The sequence below is a fragment of the Aythya fuligula genome, chromosome 11 (genome assembly GCF_009819795.1).
Source record: "Aythya fuligula isolate bAytFul2 chromosome 11, bAytFul2.pri, whole genome shotgun sequence".
Taxonomy (NCBI): domain Eukaryota; kingdom Metazoa; phylum Chordata; class Aves; order Anseriformes; family Anatidae; genus Aythya; species Aythya fuligula.
Genome location: NC_045569.1, coordinates 20,423,126 through 20,449,383, shown reverse-complemented (window position 1 = coordinate 20,449,383; position 26,258 = coordinate 20,423,126). Strand labels below are relative to the sequence as shown.

At 53.6% G+C, this 26,258-nt stretch overlaps 1 protein-coding gene across 1 annotated transcript in view; it reads left to right on the top strand.

Moving 5' to 3' along the window:
- Positions 1 to 242: 242 nt before the first annotated feature.
- The window catches only part of ITGA11 (integrin subunit alpha 11), a 38,189-nt gene continuing 12,173 nt past the window's right edge, over positions 243 to 26,258 (top strand). The window contains exons 1-14 of the mRNA XM_032194512.1: positions 243 to 294; positions 5,500 to 5,611; positions 15,776 to 15,885; positions 17,681 to 17,772; positions 18,031 to 18,145; positions 19,063 to 19,190; positions 20,249 to 20,397; positions 21,087 to 21,231; positions 21,401 to 21,566; positions 22,254 to 22,324; positions 22,925 to 23,069; positions 24,785 to 24,933; positions 25,073 to 25,213; positions 25,929 to 26,132. Coding sequence (XP_032050403.1) covers positions 243 to 294; positions 5,500 to 5,611; positions 15,776 to 15,885; positions 17,681 to 17,772; positions 18,031 to 18,145; positions 19,063 to 19,190; positions 20,249 to 20,397; positions 21,087 to 21,231; positions 21,401 to 21,566; positions 22,254 to 22,324; positions 22,925 to 23,069; positions 24,785 to 24,933; positions 25,073 to 25,213; positions 25,929 to 26,132 — 1,779 coding nt within the window. The remainder of the gene's footprint in view (positions 295 to 5,499; positions 5,612 to 15,775; positions 15,886 to 17,680; positions 17,773 to 18,030; positions 18,146 to 19,062; positions 19,191 to 20,248; positions 20,398 to 21,086; positions 21,232 to 21,400; positions 21,567 to 22,253; positions 22,325 to 22,924; positions 23,070 to 24,784; positions 24,934 to 25,072; positions 25,214 to 25,928; positions 26,133 to 26,258) is intronic.

Here is a 26,258-nt window from a genome sequence, read left to right as displayed (position 1 = left end):
AGCACGGAGCTGATCCCTAAAGGGTGCCACGGCTGCACGCGGGCTGTCCCCTCTGCCGTCCTCTCCTGCTGTACCTCCTACAAGTCCCGCTCGTCCCTCCCACTCCCTCCCAATGCTCGCCTTCTGTCAGGGAGCCGGGGAAGGCTGGGGATAAGGAAAAGGTTTTCTGAGCAGGGCTACCAGTCTGGCTGGGTGCCTCCGGCGGATGCTCGGGGCCGGGGAGCGGGGCCCCCCGTGCTCCCATGGACCTTCCCAGTGGGCTGCTCCTCGCCTGCTCCCTCTGCCTCCTGCCCGGTAAGCTCCCGTTCCCTTCCCCACGGCTGCTGCCAGCAACGGGGAAATACCTTCTGCTTTTTTTTTAGGCGAGGAGGGAAAGGTGCCTGGGAATGCCCAGGCTTAATGAGAAAAGTCGGGAGCAGGAGGGAGGGAGAGAGCCGGGCGCCTTCAAGGCAGGCGAAGAGGAGTTGAAGGGGATGAAGGGCTTTGATGGGCTCCTGGGACGGAGTGGGGAGTGCTGCCTTCCTCCCAGCGCTGGGCTGCAGGCACGAGCAGATTAGTTGGAAGTGTTCTGGAGCATCGGACGGAGGGGAAAAAAGCCCCCCAGACAGCCCGACCCTCTTAGGCAGGGTTAATTTTCGCATCCCTCAGGTGGTTTGTCCTGCCGCACGTGAGGGGTCAGGGCAAAAGAGAAGTGCTTGGCTTTAAACAACCCACGAGGGGCTTTCTTTGGGTCAATATTTGGCTTAAGGATGTGCTCCTGCAGCCTCCCCCTGCTCGGCTCGGTGCGCGGCGGGACGAGCACGACCAGGGGTGGGAGCAGAGCTCGGCATCTCGCTGGCCCCTCGCCGGCCGGGTGCTGGGAGCAGGAGGCTCCGTTTGGGCTCTGACCACGGCTGACATCCTCCCAGGCTGGCAGCAGCGAGGCTGGGACCTCTCTTAGCTTTAAAATGAAAAAAAAAAAAAGAGCTGCTTACCGCTACCAGGAGCGCCGCCGCCCGCTAACGCACCCCCGGCAGCCAGCAGCGCCGAGCACTAATGCCACTGTAAACATTTCTAAACATCCTGGTGGAAAAGCACGCCAGAATTTTCTTTTTTTTTTTTTTCTTTTTTTTCTTTTTTTTCCCCTTTTCTAATTGCACTGTTGCTCGATCGTCTGAAGCCAGCCGCGGCGGAGCTGCCTTTCTTTGCCTAATGGGGAACATGTGTGCATGCCTCGCATGGCGGCGGGCGAGCGGGGCTGCCCGCGGGGGGCTGCGGGGCTGCCGGGGCCGTGCTTACGTGGGCAGCAGCCCCTCCGAGAGCTCCCCTGCAAGAACAAAACTCCTCCGGGTGAATGTTTTTGCCCACGGGGTTTTGTCATGCCCGCGGGCGACGGCGCTGCCCCACGAGCCCTGTGCCGGTGGCAAGGGTTAGGGCGCAGCTTCCAGCGCGCCGTGGTGGTCCCCATGCTCTGGGATGCTTTGTGGCTGTGGGGTGGTATATTTTGTGGTATATTTTGTTTCACCGGCTGAACTCAAAGCAAATTTGGGACACGCGTGGGAGGCCCTGGCACCGGGATGGGACATGTGGCCTCGGGGACGGTCCCTTTGCTGTGTGGGCAGCCCCCGCGTGTCCTGGAGCGTGCCATGGTCTGCAAGCCATTTTCCCAGGCTGGGAGTCCCTGGAGGCACTGCGATGTCTGGGCACAATTGGGGGACAAACCGAGCTGTCCCTAAGGTCCAGGCCAGCTCCTCTCCCCTGGGGCTTTGGGGTGCAGCTCTGAATTAGGAGAGCCCAGCCAAGGACTTGCTGAAACAAACGCCTCCCAGCAGCAGCCATCAGGGGTCAGATCGCAGGGAAGATGTGACCCACAGCCACGGGGACAGGGTGTCTGCCCTGGGATGACTTCCCTTGTCCCACTCCATGCAGCAGTTTTCCTTCTTTAGCTGCTTTATCCAGACAAGGGGGTCTGTTGGTCCCTCACCAGAGGGTCACTGAGCAGTAAAAGCGCTCTGCTTGCTCCATGGGGGGGGCTTGGGCTGGCCCAGGTGGGTTGACAAGGGACCCCCCCAGTTCTACCTGGGGCTGGGAACTAAATTCTGGATGGCCCAAAGAGCAGTGCAAGGACATCCCACACCTAACGTCCTCCATCCCTAGCTGAGATTTGGCCAGGGAGGGTCCATGGTATCCAAACCCCCAAGCGCCGTGGTGCCTTTGGCTGCAGGACACACTGCAAACGAGCAATCAACGCATTCCTTAATGTGCCCGGCTGCTATTTAAGCACTCGGGCAGCTCCTCCCTGGCTTTTTGGGGGCCAGAGAGCTGGGACGGTGGAAGCACAAGGTACTTGTGTAGCTGCTGCCCCAGGGCTGTTTTGGTCGGGACTCTGTGGGTAACCAGGAATGTTACAGCACACGCAGCCACGATGACTGATCTCCTGGTCATCTCCACTATTTCCCTGGCTCTCTGTCCGCAGCCTCGGCAGCCACCAAACCCCATTTGTTTCCTAATAGCTGATGACAAATGCTGGCTTCGAGATAGCGACCTGGGGAGGAATTTGGTGCTTTTTCAGCATTTCGGTCTGCAAAGAGAGCGTGGTAGGGGCTGAGGCTAGAGGGATGCCTGGGAACATCTGGTCCGCCCTGCTCCTCCTTGGGGCCTGCTAGCTTTTGCCCAAATACCCCAGATCAAGCTCAAAGGCTTTTCTAAGGCAATCCTAGATATAAAAATAAACAATGTGTGTGACAGATGGGTTGCAGAGGAGCATCCCAAGCTGCCAAAGCCCACATGGCAACGGGGACCCATCACAGGAGCCTGGCTGAACATGGCCAGCAGCCCTGGGGACATGGGGTGGCGTGGGTCACCCCTGTGTGGTGGCTCTCGGTGGTGATGGTGGGGTCTTTGGACGCGCTGTCCCACCACAGGGATTGCATCTCCCATGTGGGTGTGAGTGGTGAGGAAGGGAGGGTTGCAAGGACAGCTCTTGGGCACCAGAGCCACAGCCTTCGCCCCACGATGCCTCCATCTCGAGCCATGAAAACACCAGGTTTGGGTTTAGGGTCACATCGTGCTGTCCTGCCTGCAGTCAGATATAAAATAAAACTAAATTAAAATGAAATTCTTCCGGCAGCTCTGCTGCCCTGCTCAGGTCTCCTCAAATCACCAAGGGTTGGAGCAAAGCAACCAGCTAAAGCCACCAGCCTCTTATGGCAGCAGAACCGACCTCAAGGTACAGAGAGGACTTGTTTTTATTCTTTTTGGCAGGAAAGGTGCCTTGAACTCCCAGTATTGTTCCCCAATTGTGTTGGTTTTTGTTTTTCCTTTTCAATATTTGACCTGACAGGAATCAAAGGTTTGGCCTCGGCCGAAGTTCCACTTCGGAGAGGAGGTATTTGAGGCTTCCTGCCTTGGCACGATCGCAAGCAAAACATGTGGGTTTTGGTCACTTATTTATGACAGTGATGTCACTCCTGACAAGAAAACGAGACTGAGTTCTCCGGGTTGCTTAGTCTCCTTGACAGCCTTTCAAAAAGATCCCATTAATTTAAGACGGTTTAAATTCTGTCCGATTTTTTTGTCTTCCTGCCTCAAATGCACCCACGCCAATTCCTTCCCTCCTATGCCCAAAATCCAGGGGCTTTGCATTCCGTTGTCTGCAAACTTTCCTCCCGACCTCTTCATTTCTCTGCCCGCTACCTGCCACCAGCATGGGGCATTGCAGCCCTCAGAGCCCCCTCTCTGCAATTTCGGGATCCGATGGATTTCTGCTATAGGATCGGGCCAAGGATGGCTGCAGCCCCTTATGCCCACATGGGCTTTATTTCTGGTTAAAAACGAGCATTTGGGTACTTTTAAAGAAAAGGACCAGCAGGTTGGAGCCCACGCCTGGCCCCTCAATTTGCATTGTGCTGTCCTTTGGGGAGGCAGCCAAGCCAAAAGGGGTGGGAAATTGCTTTTTTTTTCTTTACATTTTCCACCTGCATTAATGTGCTCATCTCATGCTTATCCCTGCTTCTCCTGGTTTAGAGGAGAGAACTAGCTACTAGTTCTCTTGTGTGTGCTTTTTTTGCCCCTCTAAGATGCCTTTTGCAAGCAATTTGGTTGCATTTTACTGCTCCAGGAGGCAAGGAGCCGTGGGATGGGCATCCCCAACTTGCCAAAGACATCTGCTTTCCCGTCAGCTAGGCTTACCTAGGAAAATGTCTTTTGGGGGCAAATTCAGAGAAACTCTGCAAAAATCAGGGGAAAACCTGTGATATTCTCTGTGACACTTGTTCCGCTCGCTGCAGATGCCTCTGCATCACCTGGAATTGAGCCTTGCTGGCTGGTGCTTGAAATGCCCCCGAGCACCCTCCTCTAGGAAGTCCCCTGTGCCCTTCCATGTCCCCCCACGTCCCTTCATGTCCCCCCATGTCCCCTGTGCCCCCTGTGCCCCCTGTGCCCCCCGGGATGCCCCTTCTGCCCTGTCCCCCCCCGTACCCTCTTTGCCCATCGCCTCTCCCCGTGGCCAGAACGCAATTTCGCGATGCTGCCACTGGGTAATGGTTGACTCAGAGGACGTTTTAATTTGTTTTGCAATGTTAAATAAGGTCAATCTACCACAAAATGTGCTGGCTCTGATCTCCCCCGTCTCCTTTTTTCCCCTTGCTTTCTAGAATTTCTTTTTGTAGGACTTTAAAGCTTCTTACCTCAGCTCTCCTTGGCGAGACTCTACTTCTCTCTGTTTACCAAGCCAACGTCGCCAATCTGTTTCTATGACTGCAAAAAAAAAAAAAAAAAAAAACCCTCAGGTTTATTCCTAACATTCCTACCTACAAAAGCACTTTCCACCCTGAACTTTCTGCCTGGGAAGCGGCATTCCCAGCCTCTCCTGTTGACATCCCCTTTATACCCACACAAATACCAAACGTGAGGCTTCTGCTGCCTTTAAAGCCGTCCTTGCCGTGATGCCAGGACTGTTATTTGCAGAGGGATGAGCCAGCCAGCACCTGTTTGCTGCCCGAGGGCGAGCAAAGAGCAGGGACACGCTGGCCATCCCGCATCCCTCCCTGCATCAGATCCGCCTTGTCTCCTTGCTGGGCCCTGGCACAAACCAGCAGGGAAAATAATATTGTATAGAAAAAAACAAAACAAAACAAAACAAAATCTTCTTAGAAGCCGTGCAGCATCTGTACCCATGGAGGGTTTGAGAGCATCCCTAAGGCAAACCTAAAACCACCCCGTCCAGCTGGTGAGGTGCCCCAGAGCTGCTGTGATGGAGTCAAACCTCCCCCGTGTCTCTCAGGGCCCTCCTGGGACCCGATAGGCACTGTGGGGAGCAGCATTCAGGGAAAGGTTGGGGCTGGAGGCTCCTTTGGAGACTTTTGGGCCCAAAACAGCTCTGGCAGACCAGCATGAACGGCCCCGTGGATGGAGGCTCCACACCCCTCAGGATGACCCCTGTGGGGTCTGGCCTCCCACACCATAAAAGCGCTTTCCCTCAGCACCCTGCCTGATGGGATCCTTCTCCTCTCTCCCCAGGGTTCAGCGACACCTTCAACATCGACACCAAGAGGCCCAAAATCATAGCTGGCTCTAAGGACGCCTATTTCGGCTACACGGTGCAGCAGCACGACATCGGGGGCAAGAAATGGTGAGTGAACCCCAAAAAGGAGGGAGTTTACAGCAACCTACAGGAATGCTGAGTATCTCCTGCTCTTCCCGACCACCTTTTTGGGGCTGGCAGAGCCCAAGCCTGGCAGGAAAGTGAGATTTGGTGCTGGTGGTGCTGGGGCCAAGCTGATGTGCTTGGAGCAGGGCTTGCAGGTGCTGCGAGGAGCCGCCCCAGGCAGGTTCATGGCTCCCTGGCTCCAGCACTTGCTGGAAACCCATCGGGGTTTTGGGCTGAGGCCATCCCTTTTTATAGAGTTTCCAAGAAGTCAGGTCTGCAGAAGCGATCAGAGCCGCCTGCGGCTGTCGGGGGTGTGGGGAGAAGCTGGGATGGGTTTTGCTCAGGGTTTTGCTCGGGGTTTGGGGCTTCTGGGGCATTGTGCTGCTAAGGTGCTGGGGGGGTGAAGTGGCCACCCAGTGAGGCTGGGGGGACACTGGATGCTCTCCAAGGTCATAGCCAGGTACTACAGCCAAAAGCAGACAAAACACTCCAAAACTCTATCACCACCGAGCTGAAAGGTCTGCCCCACAGGTGCCGTACAGCCAGGCTTAGGGCAAAAAGTGAGCCTGTCATTAATGCTGGTCAAGTTTTCGTTTGTGGTCTCATTCCGTGTGATGCTGGAGCAGGTGCCCCCGTAGGCACAGCTGCTTTGAGCCCAAAGGAATCGTTTCTTAGCCCATTTTCTAGCCCCAAACCCTCATGGTCTTTCTTTACCACAACCCAAATGCAAGCTGTGCTGGTGCGCAGAGGTGCAGTGGATGGCTGTCTGCGTGCTGGTAGGGCCAAAAAAGGAGGCAGAACTTTGTCAAAAATCACAGGGTGGTTTCTCAGGGCACACCAGCACAGCCTACTGTCTCCATCCTCATCCTCCTGCCCACAACGGGTGGGGACCACCTCTCCAAAAGTGCTCATGTACGCAGCTCCGGCATACACGAGCCTCCCATTTACACCAGGTTCTGCTGCGAAATATCTCCTCCCAGGAGCAGATCCCAAACCCCAGCTCAGTGGGTTTTGAGCTGCCCCCACAAGAGGCTCTGGCCCTGTGCTACCCAGGTTAGGCTGAGCCTGGGAAATGCAGATGGGAGCCCGCAGTTCTCCAAAGGAGAGAAGGGACAGGAACCGTGTGTCCCTGCCATCACATTCCTATCACTTCTGCTGCTAGAAAACATCATTTCCGTATCACATTTCATCCATCCAATGCCAAAAAACCTTGGCGGAGAGCAGCATAACCCAACGAGGATGGCACATGGGTGTGCTACTGCTTGGTGTTCCTTGAGCAATGAGCCAGCATCCGTCTGCGCAGGACATCGGTGTCACAGAGGAAGACAGCAGGGCTCTGGCACGACCAGGTGCCACCACACTGCTGTGAGCAGCAGGGGGTGATGAGATCTGGCTTTGGCATCTCCTGCATCTCCCCAGCCAACGTTGGCCAGGGCAGAGCTGGAGCTTTTCTCCTCTGTTGGTTCCTCTGCATGCAAAAATGGATGCTCACCGCCCTGAGTAAGCGTAGGTATCTCCATAAATACAGTGTGCACTATAGCATGCAATTACACAGTATAGGATGTCTGTTAAATGTGTACATAGTTAAAAACTGCAGCCACCATGACTCACTCTGGTTAAAGGATAAATGACTGAACAAACAAAACGTCTGTAGTATAAACCGAGGACGTAGAGAAGGAGCAGCTCCGCCACATGATGGTAATTGTGCAGAGCCTCGGCCAGGCTCAGGAGCTGCCAGAAAACAGAAGAAAAGGGGATGAAAAGATGAAACCCCAGCTGCTAGTAAGGCAGAAGCCAGGCAAGCATCATCGAATATTGGCCCCGAGGAGTTCAGCAAAACCCCCCAAAGTACAGCAGAGCTCGGAGGAGCTGAATGGCCATCCCAGAAACGTGGCTGCTGCAGGAGGGATTGCTCCAACAACACGCGGGGAGCCGGCTGCCAAATACCAAGTGTGGAATCCGAGGACTTTGGCACCTCTGCTCCGGTCTGAACCGTTTAATGCTGCTTTTGGCCAGCGTGGAGGGCTTCAGAAGGATTTCAAAGCAGCTTCTATATGTGTGTGTGTGAGTGTACGGGCGTATTTGTGTGTACGGATGTACACACACACATAAAACATTCTGCAGGCGCATTTTTCGCTGTGGCTATTTCTCTTTCTCCAGCCTTTCAGGAGGGAGCCAGATAGCTTGCACGTGGGGGCTATAACTGCAGCCCTGATAGTGGAAAACCTGGGAGGAAAGAATTCGGATTATTAAACTCCAGGGGAAAAAAAGCACTTGGAAATTTACTGCTCTAACAGCTCGCCGCTTCGGGGGGTCGCTTCTCCTGCTGGCAGTCAGCGGCTGACTTTCAGACCTCCCTCTCGCCGCTTTCTCTCCCTTTTTCATCGAGCAGGAGGTGCAATCTGTGATTTTTCCAAGTATGTGAATGGAAAAAAAAGGGCAGCTGGCTACCGAAACTCACCCAGACGTGCAACACAGTGGCAACAACCCAGTGCTCCTGCTGCACCTGGGGCCAAATTCTGCCTGGATTGCGTGGTCTGAGCATCCCAGTGCCCCGGTGCTGACTCCCTTAGGTGACACCATGAAGCTGAGGGCATTGGCACTCCCAGAAGTTCGGGTTGAAGGAGATGGAGGTGTTTTAAGGGTAGAAGTGGTGGTGGTATCCCAAAGGGCCTGGAGCTGCTCCTCTGCTCCACTCTGGTCTGTTTAGGTTTGGGGAGTTGGGGGGGTCAAACACCTGGAATCACCTGGAGCTCAGGTTGAAACGTTCTTAGAGGTCCAAGATCAGGGGGAAAAGAGGGAAAAAGGGGAAAATTTTCTCTCCTTCTTTCACCTCCCCTCTCCTGTTGGCTTCTTTCAAATCCCCACCATCCCGGCCTTAGTGTCACTCCCCAGGGAAGGAGAACTCCCTGCTCTGCTCACGTGCTGACTCTCGTGCTGACCTGGAAGCTTTTCCAGCCCTTTTCTTGCAGGCTGTGCCACCAGGTATCTCAGATTAGCCCCCTGCTTGCTCTGTGCCCCAGCTGGAGTGGGGACGGGTCCCCATGCTGGCAGGACAAGGGCTGGGGAGGGCACAGGTTTTTTGGGGAGCAGTCCAAGCAGTAGTGGTGCACTTCACCACCTGAGATGGATCGCTGATAGCGAGTCCAATGCCAGGCAGAAAGCCCAGCCATCACCCCCAGCTTTCCATCCCCACCTTTCCCATCTAAATCAAAAATTCAGGAATAGGAGGCAGAGGCTGGGCTGTGCCAGAGCATCACCAGGGCCCTGCACCAGCTTGTGGCTGCGGGCTGCACGTTTCCAGCTATGCAAAGAAAAAATAAAGATGCTTGAGGAAAACTGGCTGTGGAAGGAAAGCCCTGGGAATAAACATCCATTAGCCTTCAGAAGCCATAAAAATAATAAATACAGCGTTCCCGAGCTGGCTGGGGCCAGGGTTTCTCTGATGCTGCTGGCAAGATGGCATCACCCAGGAGAGCATCCCCAGCTGCTGGAGCTCGTGCAGCCCCATCCTCGCTGTGCAGCAGCACCAGGGGGGTGCTGCAAAGCCTGGGTGCAGGATTTGGCCCCTCAACCACAGCAGGGGACCCCTGTGGTTAAACCCCCCCTGGGTGCCCGGCAGCTCCAGGCACAGACGTGACGTTTCCAGTCCGAGCACGACCGAAGGGAGCAGGAGGAGGGAGAGGAGCGAAAAGTCTGCTCGGTGGATTTCGAGCTGTAATTGTGCTGATCTGGAAAAACAGTTAAAGGGTTTGCTATTTCCCTACTACTGCGAGGCTTTCTTGGCTGCAATTCTCCTGTGGTTTGGCCGGTACCCGAGCGCTGGGATTATTTTGGTGAAAGGGTACATAGCTGCAGAGCATTCCTTCGGCGCGGGGACCGTGTCTGCTCCCGGCTCTCCCTCCCACCACGCCAGGGCTGCAGGACGCGCCGCAGCCCCACTCTTCCCTTTTCCCATCTCCCATGCTCCATGGTCGTCCCCTCTTTGGTGTTATTGTGGGTGTAATTCCGGGGGATTTAGCAGGGGCTTTGTTACCAGCATCACGGGGTTTTTGGGGCCGTTCCCCACTGCCTGGCACCGAGAAGGACAGGGGACATCTGACATCCTTGAGGCACATTTTCCTTGCCATGAAGCAGCACGGTTGTCATCAGCTCCAGGGCTGGTGAGCATCAGCTATAAGGTTAGGCTCTTCAGCTTTCATTTTTTTTTTTTTTAGAAAGATTTTGGCCTAAGCAGGAAAATAGACATCATTTCCCACCCCACAGCTGCAGCACTCCACACGCTCTCACTGCCCTCCAGGAATGAGGACAGAGAAAAAGTGAGGCTGGAGGTATTTTGCAGCAGATCTTTATGAATTAGAGGGGTGTTGCTCCTTCCCATCTCATATTGCTTGACCATGACAAGGTTTCTGTGGTCACATCTTTGTTATTTAGGGTTGGGTGGTCGCAGAGCACCGCAGGTTAGCGGGATGGAGCCGGTGACCTGTTGGGGTGTGGGAACCCCCACGAACACCATCAGCTGGTGATGATGGGCAATTTGGGAAAGCGAGAGGTAGCTGGCAAGGTTGGAGATTGGGGTTTGCTTCGGAAACCTCCAGCAGAAAGTCAAAAATCACAAGGGTCCGGATGAACAGAGTGCCTGCTGCCGACAAAAAGCACCAACCAGTGCTGGAAACCCACAGCCCAGGCAAGAACCACCGAGGGGCCTCGCCTGTAAACACCTCTGGGTTACGATATCCCTAAGTAAAAGGGAAAAAATGACACCGAGAAAAATAAAGTATCATTATTTCTAACCACACTATTCTGCGAGCTCCTCGGCCGTGTTCTGCAGCACGCCCGTCGTGTGCTATTTTAAGGAGAGCTCCGGGAGCTGCGCTTACTGAGACAGCTACGGGGTTCCTATGGCAGAATTGGTGCATCCCTCACCTCAGCCACTGCTTGTCTTGGGCTCTGGTCCCTTGGTCCCGTGTCCTGGTGGTGTCCCCTTCTCATTATGTGGGTGCTGGATGGATGGAGGCAGCCCCCTGGGTCCGTGGGGAGCGTTTGGAGCCGTGGGATGGGGCTGTGCGATTCGGAGCCTCCTGGCTCGACCTGAGCAGCTGGTTAAATTACAGCTGTGTTTATGTTTTGTTTTGCAATGAGAGGGTTTGTTGTACAGCAGGGAAAACACCGATCGGCCCGTAGGAAGACAACCGCCGAGGGTGTCTGTGCCCATCGGTGGCAGGACGGCTTCCCGCAGGCTGTCCCCAAGCAGGAGGTGGCCAGGAGGGGACAGGGACAAAGCTCATGTCCAGGAGCAGGTCTGGGTCTCGTCTCTGTTGGGCTGGTGTGTCCCAAACCCCAAACCTCAGAGCAAGGAAGCACCATGTCTTGGGAGAGAAACCCCTTGAAACCCTCAAACCGTGGGGACAGAGCTCTGCAACTGCTCTGCTGTCTGCTAACTGGGGGCTCTGAAGCCAGGAATGCTTCTGAGGGATGATTCAGCAGGCGTTCAATGGACAGAGGAGTCTTGCAAAGGGTGCGACATTCCCCTGCGGCCACTGCTAGCTCAGCCCTGAGCTGGTGGTGGCCATCCTTACCCTCCACCTCCCTGCCACGCACCCAGCCTTGGGCAGAGGCTGGATGAGCCCTCTCGCTGCCATCACGCAGGAAAGCAAAGGCCTGCCTCGCTCCTGGCCTTGTGCACCATCCTTTCTCAAACCTGCTTTCCAAAATTAACCCATTAACTTGGACACAGAAATGCACTCAGTCACCTCCTGGCCCTGCTGCACCTTGCCAGGCGTTGGCAGTGCCTCAGGGCGTGCTAGGGGATGGCTCTGGGTCTGAAAACAAACCAGGCACCGACTCCAGCTCCATCAGAGCGTGGTGGAGCTCAGCCACAGCCTTTTGTCCCAGGTGTGGTTTTGTAGAAGCACTTGGTCCCCAGCACAAGGGCTTTGGCTGCTCGAGGTGAGCAGGAGCAGCTGGGAGCCCCCTGCTCCTGCCCACGCCGTGCGATGGGACGGTCACCGAGCGAGGGGCTGGATGGCATCACTGGTGTCCCAAAATCAAGGCTGTGGCCACGGGCTGGCAGCACGCTTTGCTAGAGCCAGGTCTAGGACTTGGTTCCAGGTCCCGCGTCCTCCCATGCCGTGATCCCTCTGCCGGCTCTGCCTCCCCCTGGACTCCCACCAGGTCTTTATTTTTTTTTTTTCTTCCACCCTTGCCAATGTAGAGAAAAACATCTCAAAGTCCATTCCCCTGCCACGTCCTGTCCAAGGAGCCACAAAGCAATTTAAAGTTTTCCACAGCTGAGCTCTCCTTTTCCTGAACCTCCTTAATCACTTCTTCATCCAGGCCCATCTTGAATAAATTAACTACAAGCGAATTTGCCTTGCAGGAGATTAAGTGTCCCATTGATTGAAAAATCCTGTGAAAAGCATAGTTTCTTCTCCATTCCTCCCTAATCCCTGCATTCCCGGATCACCAGCTAGACATACCTTCTTTTCCTGACTCCTTTCCATTTAATCAAAACATTTTGGGTCTCCAAATGAGCTTTGCAACCTCTCCGCCGTGTGCGCAGAGAGCCCGGTGAGCAGGGGGATCACTGCCTGAAGAAGCCAGGAGCTGGCGGGGTGAAGAAAGTCTTGAAGGTGTCTCAGGCATCCCTAATTTGGGGTGCACAGCCCCAGTGGTGACTGCACCTCTCTGCTGCCTGGAGGTGACCTGAGCCTGGGCGAAGGTGCTGGGGGGCACAGCTCGGGGCAGGATGGCCCGCGGTACGAGCAGGAGGGCAGGCGAGGCAGGGACCAGGAGCACATTAGGGGCAACAGGCAGAAATTAAAAAATTATGAACTAGAGACTGATAAATGAAGAGAAATAGGGACCGTGCAGGTCAAGCAGAACCACGGGGGTGAGATCTGGTGGCATCACAAGGTGACCTGGTGGCGGTGGTGCCCCCTCCTTGGGAGACGATGTGGCCACACGTGGTGCCTTCAGCTCGGTGCTGGAGCCTGGGGCTGAGGGATGAGGCTGAAGGCTGAGAGGATGAGGCTGAAGGAATGACGATGAAGGCTGAGGCTGAAGATTTACAACAAACTCCCTGGGGAAAGGATGGATTCTCCAGCGCTCCATGCCTTCAAAGCACGGATGGATGGTTTTGGGGAAGATGTGCTCCAGCCAAGCCTCCTTTGCTGGGTTCACTACTGAGACAGCAGGCGTGAATTAATGCCCGTGGCACAGGGAATTTCACCAGATAATTGGGCTAAAGGGAAAAAAAAGAAAAAAAAAGTACAATGACTCGGTACCAGGTTTTCTAGACACCAAAGTGCTGCAGCCTCCCAGGGTCTGTGCTGCTCCGCTGGCCTAGAAGCAGGGCACTGTACAAGCCACTGACATTCACGTGAGACAAAACCATTTAAAACAGCGCAAAAAAAAAAAAAAAAAAAAAAACTGAAAATTCCCAATTTGTCTTTGAGGCTTCGTTTTGGTGCTTGAGGTGAGCCTCGCACAGCCTGCAGCCTCAACCCCAGCCGCCCCAGTGCGCAGCTCCTGCAGGACCAGCAGGAGTTCAGCCCCTGCTCCCCTTCCTGCACTGGCAGAGCAGATGCTCCTCAGGCATTTCCACTGACATCTTGGTTTTCCGTTTTTTTTTTTTCCCAGGATAAAAGTTAAAAATATGTCCTCAGACTTGTTGCTCTGAGCGGTCTGCGCGCTTCACATTTAATCCCTTTTTTTTTTTTTTGCTTTTGTTTTCCCCATAAGGAGCGCATGAAAAAGGAAGGCGAGGGAGGGCTTGTTTGGTTCTTATTTTCTTTTAAATCTTCCTCCATTAGCCAAACCATGATGCAAGGCCTGCTGCTCGGGTCTCTGCAAGGACCAGGGGCTGCAACCCTCGAGGGAGGACAAGGGGGGAGATTTTGGGTGCATACAGGGAGGGGGACGGCTCCCTGCGGATGCTCAGGATGCTCTCATTAGATTTGGGTCATTTGGGATGAAACCAAACAAACAAACACAAAAAAAGCAAATCAAACAAGCAAAAAAAAAAAAATATTTAGACCACAAGTTTCTAAACCACGAAATAAAGGAGGGGGTCTGTAACCTGCGAGCTGGTGCAATCAGCAGCAGCAGCACTGCCAGCCAGCTTTGGGGAACCTTTTCCCAGCCCTGCGGCCAGCACCGTCACCTTCCCAACAGCTGGAAAAATCTTCCCCTGAGCTGCCAACTTTCCATGGGAATTTGACAGCTTCAGCTACTTAATCACTTCAATTTAACCCAAAAGGGAAAACAATGCCATTGTCTTGGGGAGACAAAAAATTCTGCGAGCTTCACAGCCCCTTCATGCATTTCTGCTGCGTTTGTGGCAGCGGCTGTAAATATTTGGGCTTTCTTTGAGCCTCGAGGCCTGACGTAGGGCTGGGGAATGGGTGGAATGGGCTGCTGTGCAGTCGTCATCGTCTCGTGTTTTACAGAGCTGCTTCGTCCTCGTAAATGCTGCAGTTGGGTGCTGCTGAGCGAATTAATGGGTGGTGTGACACTGTTAATGAGGGAGGGAGAATTACTGGGGGATTCCCAGCTCGGCGTTTCTTATGGTGGGGTAATCTGGGGGCAGGGGAGCACAAATCCTGCTTGTGTTAAATCCTTGGGAAACGAAGAGTGGAAAACACCATCCTTTGAGGTACCTCAACCTTTTTTCCTTCCCACCTTCAAGGTTTTTTTTCCCTTCTCGCCCCCAATATCTTTTCACATCTGCTGCCAATCCCCCTTTCTGACCGTGAGCATCAATCGTGTGGCAACAGCAGGGACCCACGAGCAACCTCCTCGTCCAGGTCCAGGGGCAGGCACCGGATCTGCCTGAGCCTCTGAATGCTACTGGGGACGGTTCCAGATGGTTGTTATTTTACCCTAATTAGTCTCCTCGTTAGCAGCGAAGCTGTAAGACAGGAAGTATTTCCATGAGAATCCTTAAATGCTTCTTAGATTCTGGAGGTTTTCAGTTGGCGAGCAATCCCATTTTATAGTGATGGGATAAAAGAACGAGTGTTTAGTGTCTTTGTAGAAGCAGTGCTTAAAAAAAGAAAAAATTAAAAAGAAAAAAAGGCCGTTTCTGGCCTAACAGGGAACATCTGTGCTGGGAGCGGTCGCTTCGCCAGCTGTTGTGTAGGGCAACCCAGAACAAAAGAGGTCCTGTTTGTTCAGCAATCCGGACAGGGACGGCTGCATCCACCAATCGGGCTGTAAAATCAAAAAGCAGTGGACTGGGTTTATTTTGGGCTAACACGTCGGGAGCAGGAGATGCCAGAAACCCGCGGTTCGGGGTATTTTTGAACTAGCCTGGAAGGGACGGCCAAATTCCTCGGGTCCTGCTCTCCTCCGCCTTTGGTTTGCTGCTTTCGACTGGTCTGGTCAAGTCCACAGGAAAAAGTGAGAAAAATGCTTGCAATGTCCCAGATACATCCCACACCCTCGCTGGCTCTTTGTGCTTTTATCAGCTGATAAACCTCTGCTTATTTTGAAGTGCAGATGGGTGCCAGCTCCTCGCCTGCAGACTGCTGACCCCACCACCAGCTCCGGGCTGTTTGCTAGCGAGCAACCCCAGCTCGGTGCAAAAGTCCTAAAAATTCACATTTTTAGCTTTTTAGTGGGGAAAATTCCCCACGGACCCCAGCATGAGCTACAACTGCCTATTGCTTTGGGTATCTCGGCAGGAGCCAGGACTCCTTGGCACACATCCATGCCCAGAAGGTGATCCCAGCAGTGGGAAGTGCCACCTTGGGGACCTTGGGTGGATGCTGAGGGCATCGGTGCTGGTCCTGCTGCCTCTGCCAGCCGTGAAAATGCATCGAGAGGAGGGGACAAGGGGGTCCTCTGCTCCTCCCCGTGCTGCAGATGGGTTTGCAGACCTCATAACCCCATAACCTGATGGGTTTTGCTTCCAAGCGAGTCATCTGGGGTCGAGGGTTGGAGCTAGGTGATCTTTAAGGTCCCTTCCAACCCAATCCATCCTACGATTCCATGATTCATCTGGCCAGCTTGGAGGGTCCCCTGGGACTGGTGGGGACCGGGTTTCACTCTGCAAGAGGCAAGAGATGAGAGGGTCGGGACCCCATCCCTGCAGGAACACGCTCTGTTTTCTGAAGGCCACTGATGGGCACCTCTTTCCTGCAGGCTGGTGGTGGGGGCCCCCTACGAGACCAACGGGCAGCAGAAGACAGGAGATGTCTACAAGTGCCCAGTGACCAGCGACAGCCCCAGCAACTGCACCAAGCTCAACCTAGGTACGGGGCACGGGGGGAGCAGGGCGTTTCTAATGAGCTTCTGCTCGTTGTCACGGCTTTATTCTTTAAAATTCGCCTTGGTGCCTTGCCCAGATTGCTCCCAAAAGCATGGGGACCACATTTCAGGAGGATTTTTTAATGAGGTCATTAGCTCAGGTGTTCGTATGACTCCCGGTGCTGGGCTTTAAGCATCAACAGGGTAAAATGAAGCAAATCAGGCAAGAGTAAAAGAAGTGATTTATTTAAAGGAGCTTAAAATGTTCAGTTTATTCGATCAGGACAGAGTTAGCAGAGTTACCCCACTGTCAAACGCCTGATAATGTGTCACGGAGTTTGTGGTCCCACTAGGGGATGCTCAGGGAGGCAAGTTTCGCCTCCAGCACCATCCTGCCCAGCTACTGGGGGAACTGGTGCCCAGCTCCACCACACCCAGGACCCTTCCATGGCAGGAGGAGAGATCTGGGGGGTCTCACACATCTCCAGCCAGCCCCGAGGAGGGGGAAATGCCTGGCCCTTTGTCAGGGTTCCTCTGTCTCTGTCTGACAGCGAGGCCAAAGGGGACAAAGCCCCACACCCCATGTCAGGGGGGGACGTGGGAGCCGGGGACTTTCCCAGGGTCTCGAGGAGCACTGATGGGGCTCGGGGGCAAAGTCTGGGGAGGTTTCCCGCTGGAGCAGCAGTTCCCACTTTATTTGTCATCATCATTAATCCAAACTCTTCTGGGTTTCTACCAGAGCTGATAAGAGAGGAGGAGCTTTGGCTCATCTGCAGCATTTGATTGATTGGAACCAAATACATCTTTGTTTGAAAGCATTGTGGGTTTGTTGGGCATTTTTTTGTTTTGCTTTGGCTTTTGTTTTGTTTTGTTTTGCAGTGGTGTTTGTTGTTGTTGTTGTTGTTGGTTTTTTTTTGTGTTTGATTGGTTGGTTTTTGCTGTGAGAACACCAAGATTTTTCCAGGGAATAAATCTCTTTTGTGTGCAAATTTGAGTCTTGCTAAAAAGCAATCTTTTCCCATTGGAAACCAGTTTCAGATGAAAAGATCGGTTCCGTGAGCACACTCTATTTTATTTTGGTTTTGATTATCTTGTCTTGTTGGCACAATCCCTTGAGGTCACCTGAGTAAAAGCAGGCACAGGGCTGCCCTGTGGGGATGCCAGGTGCCTGTGTGGCCGAGGTGACCATCGTGGCTCTGTCCTGTGCTGCTTGTGCAGAGCAGCTCCAAGAGCCAGAAAGGCTGGCAGGAGCCTCATCCCCATTGTCCCCATTGTCCCCATCATCCCTGTCACCCCCACGGTCCCCACCTGGCCATCACCGAGGGTTAAGCATCGCCAGCCGGAGCGGAGGAAGCTTGGGTGCCCTCACGAAGCTGTGCTGGGGGAACGGATGGTTAGAAAGTGTTTTTGCCAGGGCGAAATGCTATTCCCGTTAACCTAAATAAAGGGTGGCCCCGTGGGCCATTTCTGGTTTCTGGACTGTGACATGGGAAATGAGAGAAAGGCACAAACATAAATCAGCCACTAAGTGCGTGCTGGCCTGACAATAAAGGATGAGATGCTAGAGCTGCTCAGAAGGGTTTCTTTCCTAAGGATTTACTACGTAAGACTCGGTGACTCACAGTCTAATTTCCAGAAGAAATTTCTCTTTTGTTGGCTGTGGCAAGAGAAAAAAAAAAAAAAAAAGAAAAAAAAAAAAAGTCTTATCTTGACAACTGCTGCAAAAACAAAAGGGAAAGCAAAAAAACCCCACGGCACCGAGGCGTGCTGCGCCCCGCTAACCAGCTCCTCTCTCCGAAGGAAGAGTCACGCTGTCCAACGTGTCCGAGAGGAAGGACAACATGCGCCTGGGGCTCAGCCTGGCCACCAACCCCAAGGACAGCAGCTTCCTGGTGAGGGCCGAGGGTCCGTGTAGAGGTGCACGCAGAGAGTGCGCCCTGATGTGCATGTTTGGATGTCTGCATGCGGGCACGTCTTTTTCCAGGTCTTTGCCACCCCTCTCTGCTCTTTCGGGGTTTAGCTCTGCCTGGCGGTGATGCTCCGAGCCCCTGCTCTCCCCACCTCATCCTGCCCAGCCTCTCGGCATCCAGGCAGTGAAAAAGTGGCATTTTCAGGCCCACCCCTGATGCTTTCTTTTTGTTTTTCCCCAGGCCTGCAGCCCGCTCTGGTCCCACGAGTGCGGCAGCTCCTACTACACCACGGGGATGTGCTCCCGCGTCAACGCCAACTTCAGATTCGCCAAGACCGTGGCCCCGGCTCTGCAGAGTAGGAGAAAATCTTATATAGCCTCTAGCCCTCACCCTGAGCTCAAAACTAGCACAAATTTCTGTGCCCTGAGCACTTCGGTACCGTTGAGCAAACAAAGCTCCGTCGGTGCTTGCCAGAAGGCGAGATAGCGGAGGAAATTATTGCAGGGAAGTGATTCAAAGGGGGTCACAAACGCAGACATCTGGTAAACATTTTCCTTCTGACTGACACCCGGGGAAGACAAAAAATACCTTCTTCTCCCCAAAACAGAACAAAAAGCATCCAGAATATTTTATCAGCGCGGCTCGGGAGGAAAAATAGGGGAAGAATTCAGAGCTTGGCCGCACAAAACAAAGAGCTCATTGACTGGATGCTAAATGTTCTGGCCCAAATTTGTAGATTTGGGGACACGATTAGATTTTGAGGCAATAAAATGAGCTTCCTGGCTTTCCCATGGGTGGTAGGAAACTACAGAGGGCTGCCCTGCACCAGCCTCTGCAAGTGCTCTTTTTCCCCATCCTGGCTTGGGGGAGAATTGGGATTTTTGGGTGGCAGAGGCAGAAAAGGCTCGGGAGCACCACACGGCGCTGGGGGGGGAGCAGGGCCTGGATCCTGCCCGCAGGGGGATGCCCTTTGATGTACGTAGCTTATGAGGCAGGATAGAGGCCCAAATCTGAATCAGAGACAGGACCGCGGGGCGTTATTCTTAGAAAGTTATCCAGACTTCTCTTGGCAGAGAGGATGCACGTGGCTTCTGTCTGCCCTATTGCAGCGAATATTGCAGTGAAGGGCTTTATGAGCGATTGAAGTAAGATTTCTTTTTTTTCCCAACAAATCACAAGAGCAAGTACCTGCCTGCGAGGAATGAGGCCATAAATCCCCCCTTCACAAGTGCTGCCAAGGCCGTTCAATAACGCGCCGCGTATTTTTCACAGGATGCCAGACGTACATGGACATAATCATAGTCCTGGACGGATCAAACAGCATCTATCCTTGGGTTGAAGTTCAGCACTTCCTGATAAACATCTTGAAAAAATTTTACATCGGCCCCGGCCAGATACAAGTAAGCCCGTGCACGGCTCGTGCGTTCCCGTGTCACGTAGATTCCTCCGGCTTTTCTCAAAGTCTCTTTTCTGCCAAAAAGCACCGTAATTTAGCCCTGTGCTTTCTCAAAAGGAACTTCCAACGTATGTGTTGCAAAGCTGAGCCCATGGAAATAATGCTCACATTAATGTCCGTAGATGAGCTACGGGGAGAGCAGCAACCCACACCCCGGCCAGGCATGGGGAGGATGAAATCATATGGAAATATCGGAGTATTGCCCTGCAGTCGTGTGCTTGGTTGCGCAGGGATTGTGCTCAGCTCCATGACAAGCAAAGAAAGGGAGGGCAGATGTGTTCTGGCTGCTCCCGAGTCCTCAGTGTTTTGCACAAATTACCTTTTCCTGTCTTTTTTGGGGCTGCTGTGGGGCCACGACACAGCACGGACGCATCGTCCTGCACCTGTGTAGCAGGGGGCAACAGCAAGCAGAAAATGGAAAGAAAATTGAGCATTGGTCCCAATCAGTGGTCCCATAGAGGGAAAACTGGAGCAAATCGAGATTTTATGGGTGGCCATGGACAGCCGGGGAGGTCAGGTCCCAGCAGCAGCAGGAACACAGTGAGGGATGCTCAGCTGCTGGCTCCGCTAACCTGGAGCAAAACTGGCTGAGAAACTGCCGAGTCCCTGTTCCCAGTGGCTTCCTCTTCCATGGGTGAACACAACTGCAAACACTCTTGGGCCTTGATATTTATTGTCACTGCTAGCCCCAAACGCTGGCAAAATATCATCCAGTTCCTGCTGCGCTTTTCCCTCTTTTATTTTATCCTTTTGCCTGGCCCAATTTTAGGAGGCATCTGTGGCAAACCCCCCTGCAGCAGCTTGTGCACAATCAAACGGATACTCAGTCATGCAACGTCGTGGTGCATTTTTTGGGTCGTGGAGCAGGCACCAGGCCAGCAGCGTGCTGCTGCCCATAGTTCCCAGGCAGCTCACAGCGCCGGGGTGCCCAAAATGCAGACCCGGTGCTCCTGGGAGCAGGAGCCCTCTGTGCTCTTGGTGTGACCTGTCTGTAACCCCTAGGTCGGCGTGGTTCAGTATGGAGAAGACGTGGTCCACGAGTTTCACTTAAATGACTACAGGTCTGTAAAAGACGTGGTGGCGGCTGCCAGTCACATAGAGCAAAGAGGAGGCACAGAAACCAGGACTGCCTATGGGATAGAGTTTGCTCGGTAAAAATCTCTCACGTTCACCCCAACGAGTTTGCAGTGACTGTTTTAATTCCCTTCTCCCCCCACCACCACGCTCCATCCCTCCTTGCTGTTCGCAAGGCAGGGGCTCAGCATGCTTCTCCAAAAATGCCCAGTCCTCATCTGATGCTTTTCAAGCTGCAGAGGGACCGGGGTTGGGCACAGGAGCAGATCCTGAACGGGTCTCCTCTTTCTGAAAGCACCCAGAGCTCAGCCCCCAGTGCTGCCCTGCAGCTGCCCAGCTCTCCTGCTCACCCACTGGGTACTGGGGTGCCCAGCACAGCTCCGACCCACAGCTCCATCTCCTCATTTACCCAGGGCTAACTCTGTCCCTGCGTATTTTTACCGCAGCCTGACCCATATTCCAGATTTAGTGCATCCTGCCGAGTTAAAGGGTGCTCTCTGCAAAAAGCCAGCTCCACTAGAGGAAAAAACCCTTTTACAAAGTCCTAAAGCATTCCCTGAGCATCCCACACCCCACTGCACCTCCCTGTGTGCCAGCAGCCCCTTAATTACCCCCCTGTGCTTTGTGACCTGGCCACTGGGGCTCGTGTCCCACCGCAGGGCATGCAGGGCGCTGTGTGACACCTCGGGGACACGGGCGAGCGCGCGGGGGCTGCCACGACCCCGCCGGCGACGCTGAGCAGCCCAGGGCATCTCTTCAATTGCAGCTCGGAAGCGTTTCAGAAAGGTGGCCGGAAAGGGGCAAAGAGAGTAATGATTGTAATCACAGATGGAGAGTCGCACGACAGCCCAGACCTGGAGAAGGTGATCGAGGACAGCGAGAAGGACAACGTCACCCGATACGCGGTGGCGGTGAGTGCTGGGGGTGGGCAGGACCCCGCGATGCACCCAAATCACATCCATCCTTACAGCCCCCCAGTCTGCTCCCATCGCGGGGTGCCAGGCACAAAGATTTGGGGTGCTTTGGGGCAGCTTTATCCATCGTATGAAAACACCTGACACCTTCCTCTCCCAACCCCAGGTACTGGGTTATTATAACAGAAGAGGGATCAATCCCGAAGCCTTTCTGAATGAGATAAAATTCATAGCGAGCGACCCGGATGACAAGCACTTCTTCAACGTCACCGACGAGGCAGCGCTCAAAGACATCGTGGACGCGCTGGGGGAAAGGATTTTTAGCCTGGAAGGTGAGCGGGGCTCCTCCCCTGCCCTCCCCGGGGACACGCTGCTCAGCACCACGCATCCCAGCCAGATTTATTGTGCTGGGTCATTTTGGGAACGGTTCGTGCTGGGGGGGGCAGGAATATGGAGCCTCCAGTTGATGCATGCACCCCAGCACGCACGTTTTGTCCGATAAAAAGCTTTTTTTCCTTTTTCCTTCCACGCTTGTTTGTCTTTAAAACGACATTTCTCTAAATTTCGTAAGAAAATGGCATATTGGGACAAAGCCTTGAAAGAAAAGGTGGAGGGTTTTCACTGAACGTTTGTGTTTGGGGGAATTTGGGTCAAACCAGCCCATAAACTCCCCACCAGTGATCTCAGCCAGCCCAGCACTTCTGTGGAAGAACATTTCGCTGGGTGAGGAATTTCAGCCAGTTGCAATAATTAAGTGAGATCCTCTGAATCCGCACGTTTATGAGCTCCTGCAGTCTGCAGCTAGGACACGAGGCAGCACTCCCGCTATTTATTTATTCTGCATTTATTCAGTGGCTCATTAGCAGCACGAGCATGTGTAGTTGGAGGTATTTAGGGGGGGCACGGGCACCTTTGTGCTCCAGCAGGGTGGAGGTGGCCCTGCAGCCCAGCCAGACCCAGGGATCATCTCCTGGAAAGCTTCCCCTTAACGACAGCGTCTTTGTTTGTTTGTATTGAAGGAACCAACAAGAATGAAATCTCCTTTGGACTGGAGATGTCCCAGACGGGCTTCTCATCTCACATCGTGGAAGTAAGAGAGTGACCCCGCTGCTTTGCTCCCGCCTGCGTGTTTGCTGTGGGCGGCTGACTGGTGGAAAACGGGTGGGGAGGGAGTGCAGTGGTTTTTATTTTATTTTATTTTATTTTATTTCATTTCATTTCATTTCATTTCATTTCATTTCATTTCATTTCATTTCATTTCATTTCATTCTATTCTATTCTATTCTATTCTATTCTATTCTATTCTATTCTATTCTATTCTATTATTTTTTTATTATTTTATTTTATTTTAATATTTTACTTTCTGATAAGGGATCCTTCCTGCAAAACCCATGATTTCTGGGAGGGACCATTCACTGTTTTCCCTCCCCGCACCCTGCAGCCCCCAGTGGGACCCCCATGAGCATTCCCCCACAAAACCCAGCCCACCGGTTCCTCACCCATTTCATCCTCAGCACGCATCAGCTTCACCCCTACGGGCAGTGAGGGCAAGAATTGCTTCCAATAGGAGAAAAATAGCACGAAAAGAGGCCCCAAAACCCATCCCAAAGGCCACCTGCAGAGCTTTGGCACGGGATTTTTGGTGCCTTTACTCTGGCTCTGTGCCGACAGCTGCTGTCCCCCCTCCCAGGATGGGATCCTGCTGGGGGCTGTGGGTGCCTACGACTGGAACGGGGCCGTGCTGAAGGAGACCAGCAGCGGGAAGGTGATCCCACTGCGCGAGTCCTACCTCCAGGAGTTCCCCGAGGAGCTGAAGAACCACGGCGCCTACCTGGGTGAGGGAGCCCCGCCGGGCACAATCACTGGGATGCGGTCGTGGTTGGGTGCTTAATGTTTGGGTGCTTCATATTAGGGCGCTTAATATTTGGGTGCTTAATATTTGCTTTATATTTAGGTGCTTAATATTTGGGCACTTAATATTTCGGTGCTTAATATTTGCTTTATATTTGGGCTCTTAATATTTGGGTGCGTAATATTTGGATGCTTAATATTTGGGTACTTAATATTTGCTTAATATTTGGGTGCTTCATAATTGGGTGCTTGATATTTGGTTGCTTAATATTTGCTTAATATTTGGGCTCTTAAAATTTGGGCACTTAATATTTGAGTGCTTAATGTTTGATTAATATTTGGGTTCTTACTATTTGGGTGCTTAATATTTGCTTAATATTTGGGTGCTTGATATTTGGTTGCTTAATATTTGCTTAATATTTGGGAGCTTAGTATTTGGGGGCTTAATATTTGGACTCTTAAAATTTGGGCTCTTAATATTTGGGCTCTTAATATTTGGGCTCAATATTTGAGTGCTTAAAAATTGCTTTATATTTGGGCTCCTCATATTTGGGTGTTTAATATTTGGGTGCTTAATATTTGCTTAATATTTGGACCTGCCCTGCCCCTGGCACCCGGGGAGGGCCCCGCGGTGCCTGCTTTGTGCCGCACAAACACGACTCGAGTTCAGAAGCAGCTCAGACCCCGTCCAGCCCGGGTCATTCGCAGTGCTTACTGGAACAGTTTAAGAAACACTGATGAAATTTCATGCCCGGGGAGGAAATACCTGCTGTGCTAATCCGTTCCATGTGTGGGAGCCCCGCGGTGAGGATCCCAGGCTGGTTGCAAAACGCAGCCTCTGCCCGGGCTGTGTGCACCCAGCTGGGCACGGAGCAGGGTTTGGGGGCTGTGGGGTCACCCCCCGGCACGTGGAGGCTCTTCCCCCTGTGGATGGGGACACAAACAGCCCCAGGTGCTGTTTTGCTTACTGGAAGCAATGGGAAAGACAGGAATGTTAAGAAAGCCCTGGTGCATCCTGCTGCACGGCAGCCCAGCTCCGGGAGGACCTGGGTGCTTCAGGGCTGATGCTCTGCTTAGAAATCTCCTCCCAGGAGGGGAATATATGGGAAGGCAGAGACTAAGGGACGGTCAGTGCCCAGGGAAAGGGCTCTGGAAGCCCCACCAGCCCCTCTCTTACTGAAAACTGAGCTTGGTGTGACCCTGAGGGATCTGATCCAGCTTCAGTGTTGGCCGTGCTTTGCGTGTCTGATAATTTAAGCAGCATTTAAAACCAGCTGCGAATGTGCAGAAGCCTGGAGCTGCCTGCAAGTCTGAAAAAGGGGATTTTGCAACCCCAGCATTATATTCCTGTGTAAGCCCACCGTGAGCAAGTGCGTGACACGCAGCGCTGCTGGTGCCAGCACAGAAAATAATCCTGCGGGGTCAGAAATTGGGATGGCTGGGGGTCGTTAGCTTGGCATAAGTATTTGTGAGCGATGGTTGGGACGGATGCACACAGCTTTTATTGCACCCTGAATTTTCACACCCAGCATCAGCAAAACCTTCCGTGCGTGATGACAGGGGTTTACCTGCATCACTGCATCGCTGGCAAAGCCACTTTCAGAGCTGGCCAGGCAGCATGGAGGTGACCCCGGGCAGGCTGTGGGATGGGGGGCGAGCAGGGGGACAGATCCTGCTCACCCCCACACCCGAAATGCAGGTTACACCGTCTCCTCCGTCGTGTCCACCGCGCGCGAGCGGCTCTACGTCGCGGGAGCGCCGCGCTTCAACCACACGGGGAAGGTCATCATCTTCACCATGCACAACAACCGCAACCTCACCATCCACCAGGCGCTGAAGGGAGAGCAGGTAACGCCGGGGCACGGTGCTCAGAGTGTTTAAGAGGCTCAGCAGCACAACCTGCCCGTGGTCAGGGATCTCCTGCACCCACGGCTCCAAAGCTCGGGGAAGGAAGGGGTTTGAGCCGTCCTCTCCTGTCTTCCCCCAGATCGGCTCCTACTACGGAAGCGAGATCAACTCCCTGGATGTGAATGGTGATGGTGTCACGGACGTGCTGCTGGTGGGAGCCCCCATGTACTTCAGCGAGGGCAGGGAGAGGGGCAAGGTCTACGTCTACGCCCTGCGAGAGGTACGGGCACACCCGGGCACCACCACGGGGCTGGGTCCCCTCGCCCACAGCCCCCAGGGTGCGATGCGCAGGGCGATGTTTTCCCTTTCACGAGCACTTTGAGGCACAGGTAGGATGTATCATACTGGTTTTCCTGCCTGCTGCTTTGCCGCCCTAAAATCCTGGTAAAACAAAAAATGCAGTTTCTGACCCAAATCTGATGGGCCCTGGGGATTCAGGAGCAGCAAGAAGACGGTGCTCAGAATTCAAGGCTGCGCAGGCTGCCCAGCACAGCAGGGATCCCCATATCTAAAGCAAAAATTTCGTGCAATTATTTATGTTGCTTTAAAAGGGAGGCAAAGCAGCCATCAGCATGGGGCTCACCCACACCTCGGCTGAAGGCTCAGCCCATTTCCTTCTCATGCCAACTCAGCACCCCTCTTCCCGGGCTCCTCTTTGCAAGCTCCTGGCTCTCCCCAAGCTTGTGCATGCACCGGGCTTTGCAGAGGAGCAGCAGAGCATCCCCGGAGCTGCCCCCACTGCCAGGGGCACGTTTCCACCCCACAGCACCTCCATTCATCCCAGCAACCCAGGGGATGAAAGGCTCCGTGGATAGGTGTCGGGATCTTTATTTTATAGGACTCCAAGGGGTTGCTTCTTGTCTCTTTGCCTTTGGGGGTTTTCCTGGCTTTCCAAGCTTGCTGCTGAGTTATTTTTTCCCCTTTTATCCCCACAGAACCGCTTTGTTTCCAGCGGGGCCCTGGGGGACCTGCAGAGCTACCAGAACTCCCGCTTCGGCTCCTGCATTGCCGCCGTGCCCGACCTCAACCAGGACTCCTACAACGACGTCGTGGTTGGGGCGCCCTTGGAGGACGACCACCAAGGAGCAATATACATCTTCCTCGGCTTCCAGGAGACCGTCCTGAAGAAGTACAAGCAGGTACAGCTCCCGGGGCTTCGGTTGGCCCCATCCTTCACCAACCAAACCCAGCGTGAAGTCGATGTCCATGGGCGCCAGCACAGTTGGAGGGTGTTTGGTCACAGACTTCTACGGGCCAGGAATTCC